The sequence below is a fragment of the Lutra lutra genome, chromosome 11 (assembly GCF_902655055.1).
Source record: "Lutra lutra chromosome 11, mLutLut1.2, whole genome shotgun sequence".
Taxonomy (NCBI): domain Eukaryota; kingdom Metazoa; phylum Chordata; class Mammalia; order Carnivora; family Mustelidae; genus Lutra; species Lutra lutra.
In genome coordinates this window covers 52,194,119-52,204,188 of record NC_062288.1, presented here as the reverse complement: position 1 = coordinate 52,204,188, position 10,070 = coordinate 52,194,119, and the positions used below count along the sequence as shown (strand labels likewise).

At 34.3% G+C, this 10,070-nt stretch overlaps 1 protein-coding gene across 1 annotated transcript in view; it reads right to left on the bottom strand.

The window, feature by feature from the left end:
- Positions 1-2,021: 2,021 nt before the first annotated feature.
- Positions 2,022-10,070, bottom strand: part of HDAC9 (histone deacetylase 9) — a 938,635-nt gene continuing 930,586 nt past the window's right edge. The window contains exon 27 of the mRNA XM_047696020.1: positions 2,022-5,458. Within this exon, the coding sequence (XP_047551976.1) occupies positions 5,419-5,458 (40 nt within the window). The 3' untranslated portion in view covers positions 2,022-5,418. The remainder of the gene's footprint in view (positions 5,459-10,070) is intronic.

Genomic DNA, 10,070 nt, shown 5'->3' with positions numbered 1-10,070 from the left:
GGAGACAGATACTGACACTGCTCATCCAGAAAAAGTTTAAGAATCTTAAAATTTAGAAAAAGCATAGGTAGAGTTTATCTAAAAACAATTTTTTTTCATCCCTAAGGAAGTGCAATTCCTCCTCAGATCTCAGAATTCCTATTTCCTCAGTTGTTTTATTACTTCATTTCTACTCAATTTTAAGTTAATAAAAGCAATAGCCTGAAATTGCTGCAAGATATCAAGTGTCATAAAATGCCAACTCTAAGAAAGGGCACTGAAATGAAGCCTAAAGGACATGACTACATTGTCCCACAAAACATTTGACCCTCCTTATTTTCTTTGATGTTGCAACATTTGCCTCTAATGTGCCTAAGGCCCAAACAGAAAAATAAAAGAACTCCAATTTTCTTTGAATAGTCTGGAAATAATATCTTATTTCCAAATTATATTGATTTAAAATTACACTTCTGCCATTTTTTTTTTCTTCAGGTTAGAGTTTATGCCTCTGAGTTTGACTCACAAAGGCATCATCCAAAGGGCGAGAAAAGTGTATATACAATTTTCTTTATGTGATTACTAGTACAACACAAATAGGCAGTACCAAGAACGGTGGAAACCTATATTGGAGACCAAAAGAAAAATTCTGTATTAATAAAACAAAGTACCAGGTCCAAAATTGTAGACCAAAAGACAATAACTGGATCTATATTTTAAAATAAGAATAGTCAAAAAAAGTCAAGTGGTTCTTGAAAAGGAAAAGGTAAAAAGGAAGATAAAGAGTATCCATCAGAGTTTATATACATGAATCAAAGCACACCTAGTAGTGTTCAGAAAATAAGTTGCCAAGGTTGTTTTTACTTAGGAAATATAGAGATTTAAGTGATTACTCTGATAGTTTAGATACGGCAATTTGGTATTGGCAGTTGGACAAGAGAAGGAGAGAAAGGTGGAAATGACTGGTTAGGAAGACTGCCACTATATGGTGAATTCACCATGTATTTGCTAAAAGTTCCAGTTTGAGAATTAAGATGGTTTGAGAAATTGTTACACCCCTATTACTCTATTATTGAGATTAAGCCCCCAAAGCCCCAGATGAACAGTCTAAGTTTCAACAGTCTGACCCAGCTATTTCCAGCATATTTTAATTGACTCAGTGTTGCATAAACCATTATGTAAAACCAGCCATGTATTTCATAAAAAAATAGACTGCAGCTGATTTGGAGAAATCAAGTTCTAGAGTCCTGTATGAGTAAACCATGTTCATCTAAAATATTTATACTCTGGACCACATGACAAGCATGCTTTGTTTCATGAAGCAGTTGATGGAGTAAAAGCAAGGAGGCACGGGCTATGATTTTCAATGTAAATATGACTGGGAAAAGAAGACACACATGGGCACTTCCATATTGTAGTGATGGTGTTAATTCAGGTGATGTAATACTCATAATACTTTATTCAAAAGGGAGTAAATAGTATAAAATACTGCTGGAGACCAAAATACAATTGTATCCTCTGGGAATACAAGAGATATTTGAAGAAGATCATGGCCATGTTGATGACCAGTTTTGAAGATGACAATAGAAAGCCTCCATTTCTTAGCTTAGATCATCTGGTTTTCATTTCTTTTGGAGGTGAAAATGCCCTTTTTATGGAATAGCTGAACAGGTAGGTGTTGTTCCCTACTACTTTTTTTTTTTCTCTTATTTTCTCAGCAAGTCAAGTGATTTCATTCCTGAAGCACGAAAAGAATGTTAAGATAGATGCCACTAGAAATGACAATGTCAAATTCTGACAGAGTGATTATTTCAATCTCAGAATGAATTGCTTTTAAGACAGAAACCTTTGGCTTGTTTGTTTTGTGGCTGTTGGACATTTAATACTTTCACTGAGATAAACTGAGTGTAAACTTTCAAAAGAAAAATAGTAAGAAATATTTTAAATAAACCATACTAAACATAGATGCTGGTATAAAAAATAAGTATAAAAGTACTGATTGAAGAGAAATTTTCTCCAAGGAGACTTTCCACAGGGTCATTCTATTTTACTTCCATATGGAGTCTGTGATGAAACCCAGTAAATCCACAAAGCTTTACGAATGACCTTCGGAAACAAAATAGTACTAAACTATTAGGAGAGACCAGCCCTTACAGTTTCTGAAATTGCGTGAGGAGTTGTCCTGCTTTCAATGCTTTCTTTCTTTTTTTATAAAAAGGTTTCGAGTAATCTCTACACCCAGCTGGGGCTTGAACTTACAACCCCAAGATCAAGAGTTTCACACTCTACTATCTGAGCCAGCCAGGTACTTCTGCTCATCTTCAGTGAGAGGTGTGTGAAAGTTTTGCAAAGGGTTATAGTCGAAACTGAAGGCAAGGTTTCAATTCTTATGATTGGTAATGAAATGTGATTTGCAATAGTTTTTCATGAGTATCTCTGTTTTCTCTAAAAGTGGATTTCTATCTCTAATATCGATGTTGTAAATTTGTTAAAAATGTTTTAAAATATTTCATCTCAAAATGTTCTTCCTATTTACTAAGCAATAATTAAATAGCCTCAATTACCACTTGAAGTCCATTTTACTTATCCTAATAAAATTGTCTATTTTTAAATTCTATATGCAACCTTGGATTGTACTATATAATTGAGAAAATTTTCTTTTGGTACTTATTATCAAAACATTTTAAAGCCCTATGATTGTTTACGAATTGGTTTCTAAAAAGTCATCATTTTTATTCATCATGTATGAGCTATGAGATTGTGAGAAAGCTTGTGTATTTAACCTTCAAAGTACGGATCAGAAAGATATATTATTGATAATATTTAGAGAGGAGTTCTAATAACCTCTTATTATGAGCAATAAAAATTAAATATATAAGTGAAGAAAACTATTACCACATGAAACCACCCTTTTAAAAAGTGCTGGTCTATCTCAAAAGAAGCATTGATATTCTCCAAAAGCCTCCATTCTGTCCCCGGGGGCTATGCTACAGTTTGTAACGGTCTAATCAAAAAGCACTGGCATTCTGTTCTTACAACTACATTCAGCTGTGATTAATCCTCTCCATAGTTTATCTGCCTCTCCGAGTATCCTGAAGACCTAACCAATTGGGTACAGTATCACATGGGAGGATGTGTGATAAACTCATTAATGTGTCATGTATTAAATTTAAATAACCATGGAGATGTCCTAGCGATTTGGCTTTATCAGGTTGATGGTTGTGTATAGTAGGTAAGTGGCAAGATTATTATAGGCAACTTCAGCAAAGTAGTATGCTTGCACTGTACTGTTTCATTTTTTTATTCAACATCTAAAAAATATCTGGGAGGACTGAAAGTAATAATTGAGATTTGTTACTATCAAGTTGATTTTAAAAAGTCACAATTACGTTCCCAATTAAAATATGATGTAAGTTTCCTTGTTGGGGGTGGGGATTCCTTTGGCTCCACTACTTGGTTTTCTGTAAGTAAATCTCCTCAAGCGATTACAGAAAATAGAAGAGCTAGCAAATATGACTGGCACGAATTTCTCTGAAAATATGAATTTTTTTGCAAAAATTCATTACTATTATGAATCTAGATTGACCTTACCCCTTATGCAATAAAACTAATTTTTACTTAATACTGAGTTACATACCATTTCAGATTTCCTATTTCAAAGGGTGTCTCAAATTTCTAAGATGTTAAACCAAGTATTCAGCCATTTTTGTATATGTAATAAAAGTCTTTAAAATTAAAATGGTAATCCTAAGAAAACCAAATGCATGAAAAATATGGTCTGACTGTATAACAAAAGGGAGTTATATAATTCTACTTGAGTGAGATCTTTCATCTTTGATTTACAGGTTAGAGTCCTCTTTAACTAAAACCATATTGTTCTGTATCTTTCATATCATGGCCTTCCCTAAAACCTTGTTTTAATTAAGGTTTCTTTCAGATTTCTGAATAAAAGCATGACAATCTTCCCTTATGGGTTTAATATATCCTTTGAGTTAGGAAAATATATAAAAAGAAACATCAACGCTTTCAAAAGCATTGTCAGATATTAAATACTGCGAGGTATTCTACATCAATGTCTTTAGGTGTTTGAGCTATATATTGAAATAAAATTTAGGGAGGCAGGGGCATAACCTATTTATATTTAGTAAATCGCTTTTCATCTCAGAAATAAATGTCCTTTATTTTTAGCCTCTGACATTAAGGCAACATGTGCAAAAGTTAAATATGTGTTTTTGTGTGTGTGTTTTTTCCCCCACAGGAAGGCACAACTTTGAGGTTAACACAATTCAAGGTGACTTCAAATAGGCAATGCCTTCATTAACACATTTTGAAGATCTAGAAAATTCAGTGATATTGCTTCATCTCCATGGTGTCTCAGCTAAAAGAACACATCACACCAAGCAACTGTGTTAACCTGAAAAGTTAAAAATAATGAAATACTCAAATCTCCTGAATAGCCAGGGAGATTGTGGGTAATCTTTAGCTTTTCTGTAAGGAAGGAAGGATGAAAGGTAAGAAAAAGCATGTGCTGGAGGAAAGAAGATGGAAAGTGCAAACTAGGTTCTTGATAGATTTGGAAAAAAAAATTAAGACCATCCTCTGTGGAACATATGCTTGATACTACTTCTCATCAAAGCAAGGGACGTATGAGGGGAACCGGAGACCTCATCCTCAAATACAACTGCAAATCCCCCACGTGTGAGAACACACAGAGGGATGTTAAGGAAATAGGGTTATTCTTCTAAAAAAATGGACATAAAATACTGCACCATTACATACAGTATGGGAGGGTCCTTTGGCATTTGGACTTTGAGATACAGGATGGCTTATTCTATTGAAAAAAGCCTCATCCCAGTTTTTCCATCTTGAACTCTTACTAGCAAGAATTGAACCATGTGTTTAAAACAAAGGCCAAAAAACAAACAAAACAAAACAACCCCTGCAATATATTGGGAACTGCTGTCCGTTCATAGCTGAAAACAAATCCTGTAAACAGTTTAAGACTGACAAAAATTATCCATTAAGAAACTGATCAGAATGTCAGGAATGAGTATTTTTCAGGTTTTGCCCAGAATTTCTCTGGCTGTCATAGCATCCATAATAATTAATAGTATCTAATGCCATACTGGATGTTATTAGTTTATACTTAGGGCCTGGCAGTGGGTCACCCAGCATATTAAAAGCATGCTGGAAGCAGTTTCTTCCAATAGTGGTTCACCGTAACTTGAGAATCACAGCGGTTACGTTTTAGAAATCTTTAATGCCCTTTCAAGTCCATCCAAAGAACAAGTGAAGCTGCTGTTCGGAATTTTGTGCCCAGTGTTTACGTTACATCGAATCTGTGCCACCCAGGCAGCAGACAAGACATGTCTGAGGGTGCTGGGTGGGGGGATACACAATGATGTCACACACAGGAAATATGGGGGTGGGGGGCTTGGCACTTCACAAGGCTGGCTCCTCTTCCATAGGCTCACCAGCAGTTCTGTAAAAATAAACAGGCAATCAGAATACGGCATAAGAGTACACAATGACATTGTAGATTTTCATGCATAATCAAAGCTGATTTTTCAGCTCTCTCTGATGTTTATTTGTGTTATTCAGTTATCCATAAATAGAGTTTCTTTCCTAGGAAGTATAAACAAATGTCAAGTGGAAAAACATTTTAGATCCAAGCAATCATTGGAAATGTTCCTGTTTATATTAAAACATGTCAAAATATTTTATAATTCTAGATCCTGAAATGTACATGTTTTGTGTCTAGTACAGTCCAATAATTTATTGAAAAAATTAACTACAATATTTTATTTTAGAAGCAATCACAATGATTTCCTATGGAACCAGTTTGCTAATGAGAGCAAAGGACCCAGCTCGCTTCTGGAGGAGACTCACCAGGGCTCTAGTTTTTGCTTCTGTGCTTTCATAACTGGATTGGCTGCCTGCCGGAGGCATTTCAAATCAAATTCTGAATTTGATTAGCAAATCGCTGCTACAGACTCAACGTTTTTACAAGAAATGCTCTATGGTAGTGTGTAAATAGTTTTTATTCGACATCATCTGTGGGGTGTTCTGCTCAGGCAAAACCAAAACTAATTGCTTGAAAATTTATACTTGATATTTAAACTTAATTTAGTAACACTCTGAGGGTATTTTAGGGCAAACTTTTAGAATGATTTTTAATTTAGTCAAAGGGACAGATTGTAGCTGAAATACAAATACACTGAAGTAGTTGCATTGTTGAGGGAAGAGAACTGGGATTTGAGATACTAAGAGAATTTAGTTTGAATCTGAGCTCTAGGATTTGCTAATGTTGCCACTGCTAAATATACTGTTAGCGGTGGCTTCAGTTCAAAACCATGGGGGAAAAACGTTCCTAAGAGAATTAATGAAGTTTAAAAAAAAAAAGAGGAGATAAAATTCACTTGTAAATAATAAACACTATGAGACATTACTTATTTAATATTTTGGATTTGTCCCTTTGTCATCTAACACATATACAAAATTATGTGAATGGCAAAAAGACACAGAGTTATGTCTATGCTACCACAGGAAGCTAAGGAAACACAGTATTTGGATGATGGCTCTCTTTGGGTGGTGGAATAATAGATAGATGGTTTTCATTTTCTTTTTCATACAGTTTGTATTTTCCAGTATTCTATAATGAGTTACTTTCATATTAGAAAAAAATGCCATGTTTAAAACATGGCTGTTTATGAAGACTAACTATTTAGCTATGTTTGTTTATAGATTTATAATGGAAAAAAAGCCAAGACTTCTATGCATCTATAAGTAGTTGCCATTTTAACTTAGTGTTTTTATAATAATTTAAAATATTGAAATAAAGTTTTTATCAATGAGATAGTAATAAAAAAGATTTTAATGCATTCTCTAAAGAATGAGAAGTATCAGTTATTCATTACTTAACATTATCCAGAAGAGGGAGTTCCACATGAGTCCATGGGGAGAACAAAACAAAAAAATCATGTCTTAGGTAGTCATAGCCTGACCAAGAGTATAATTGATAAAGAGGCTATGAGAAGGTGTTTAGAGTTGCTATATAAGATAAAAGCTATTTAAATGAGTCATACTCCTACTAAAATCGTTCCAAACTAAAATTATCAGCATTCTGAGAAGAAAATTCTTAAAGAAAACATTTAAGTAGCTAATTTATACGTAACATGCAAACTTATTTACATCTAAGAATATGTGGATAATACAGGTGTAGAATCCTCAAACTAGGTACTCTAATGGAGACTGAGTTTTCCTAATTTCTTCAGCTTCGAGACCCAACTGACATACATTATATAAATTTAAAGTGTACAATGTGATGATTTGATGCACATATATATTACAAAATGTTTACCACAAAAACACATCTTTCACCTAAGTACCATTTTGTTGTTGTTGTTGAGAACATTCAAGATTTAATAATATAGCAACTTTCATGCATAAAATACAATACTGTTAACTATGGTCACCTTGCCTTCCATTAGATCCCTGGAATTTGTACCCTTTAACCAACATTCCCTATTTCCCCTAACTCCCAGCTCCCAGTAACTATCAATCTATTCTCTGTTTAATTGACATGTATCATTGTATAAGTTGAAGGTGGTTTCATTTACATTTATTGTGAAATGATTATCATAATAGGTTTAGTTAACATCCATCAACTTACATACATATCGAGGTCAATGTTTTTAGATTTCACATATAAGTGAGATCATACAGATAAGTATTTGTCTTTCTCTGACTTATGTCACTTAGCCTAAAGCCCTCAGCTTCACTCATGTTGAATCTTCTCTCTTATGGCTGAATAATATTCCATTCTAAGTTTAAACCACATTTTCTTCACGCATTCATCCATCAATGGAGACAGGTGTTTAGACTGTTTCCTTGTCTTGGCTATACTGAGTAATGCAATGAACATGAGACTGCAGATATCTCTTCAAGATAGTGATTTTGTTTCCGTTGGATATATATACCTAGAAGTTAGACTGTGGTATCACATGGTAGTTCTACTTTTAATTTCTTGGGGGAATCTCCACCACCACCATTTCTTATCTCTTATCTTTTTTATGCAAGCCATTTTAACTGATGTAAATGATGTCTCATTATGGTTTTTACTTGCATTTCCCTAATGATAAGGGCTATTGAACATCTTTTTATATGCCTGTTGGCCATCTGTATGTCTTCTTTAGAAAAATATCTGTTCTGGTCTTTTGTCCATTTTTTAATCAAATTATTATTTTTTTGCTATTGAATCGTATGTATCATGGTTTACAAATACATCATATACCACATACATACATGGTTTGTAAATATTTTCTATTTCATAGGTGGCCTTTTCATTTTGTTGATTGTTTCTTTTGGTGCACAGAAATTTTTAGGTTGATGTAGTTACACATGTTTATTTTTGCTTTTGTTACTTTTTCTTCTTTTATGTCATATCTAAAAAATCATGGCAAAAGACCCAAATCGAGGAGCTTTCCTCTATGTTTTCTTCTAAACTATAAATATGTTTATAGTTTCAGGTCTTTAAGTTTTCAGTCTATTTTGAGTTAATTTTTGTGAGTGGTGTAAGATGGGATTCAACTTCATTCTTTGCATGTGAGTATCTAGTTTTCTCAATATTGTTTACTAAAGAGATTATTGTTTTCCCACTGAATGTCCTTGGCTCCTTTGGTAGATATTAGTTGAGGGTTTATTTCTGGGCTGTCAGTTCTATTCCATTGGTCTATGAGTCTGTTTTTTCTGACAGTGCCATACTGTTTTGATTACTGTAGCTTTGTAATACAGATTTAGCTCAGGATATGGGATGCCTTTGTTCTTTTTCAAGATTGCTTTAGCTATCAGGGTCTTTTTAAAAAAAAATATTTTTTTATTAACATATAATGTATTATTAGCCCCAGGGGTATAGGCCTGTGAATCACCAGGTTTACACACTTCACAGCACTCGCCATAGCACATACCCTCCCCAATGTCCATAATCCCACCACCCTCTCCCAACACCCCCCCCACCCCCGGGTCAACCCTCAGTTTGTTTTGTGAGATTAAGAGTCTCTTATGGTTTGTCTCCCTCCCAATCCCATATCAGGGTCTTTTCAAATTCCATATGAACTTAAGGATTTTTAAAAATTATTTTTGTGGAAAATGCCATTGGACTTCTGATAGGAATTGCACTGACTCTATAGATGACTTTGGGTAGTATAGATACTTGACCATCATTAAATCTTCTCTCTGTCTTTTTCAATTTCTTTCATTAGTTCTCTTTTTGGTATATAGGTATATAGATCTTATTTTATATTCTGAAACTTTACTGAAGTGGTTTATTAGTCTTAATAGGGTTTTGTGTGTGTGTGTACTCTCTAGGTTTGTCATTAGCAAACAGAGACAATTTTACTTCATCTTTTCTTGTTTGGATGCCTTTAATTTCTTTTTCTTGCCTGATAGCTCTGGGTAGGACTTCTAGTACTGTGCTGAATAGGAGTAGTGAGAGCGGGTACCCTTGTCTTGTTTCTGATCTTAGAGGAACAGTATTAAACTTTTTACTGCTGAGTATGATGTTAGCTTTGGCAATGTCATATATGGTTTTTATTATGTTGAGGTATGTTCCTTCTATAGCTAATTTCTTGAGTTTTTTTTTATTATGAAAAGATGTTAAATGATGTCAGTTGCTTTTTCTGTCATTATTGAGAGGATCATATGATTTGTACCTTTCATTCTAGTAATGTGGTGCATTGCAGTGATTGAGGTGTACGCATTCAACCATCTCAGGGATAAATACTGCTTGACGAGGTTGAATTCTTTTTTTTTTTTTTTAGACTTTATTTATTTATTTATTTGACAGAGAGAGAAATCACAAGTAGGCAGAGAGGCAGGCAGAGGGGGAGGGGGGAACCATGCTCTCTGCTGAGCAGAGAGCCTGATGCAGGGCTGGATCCCACGACCCTGAGATCATGACCTGAGCTGAAGGCAGAGGCTTAATCCACTGAGCCACCCTGATGCCCCATTCTTTTTTTTTTTTTTTCTTCTTTAACTTAATTATATTTTTTCAGTGTTCCAAGATTCATAGTTTATGCACCACACCCAGTGCTCTA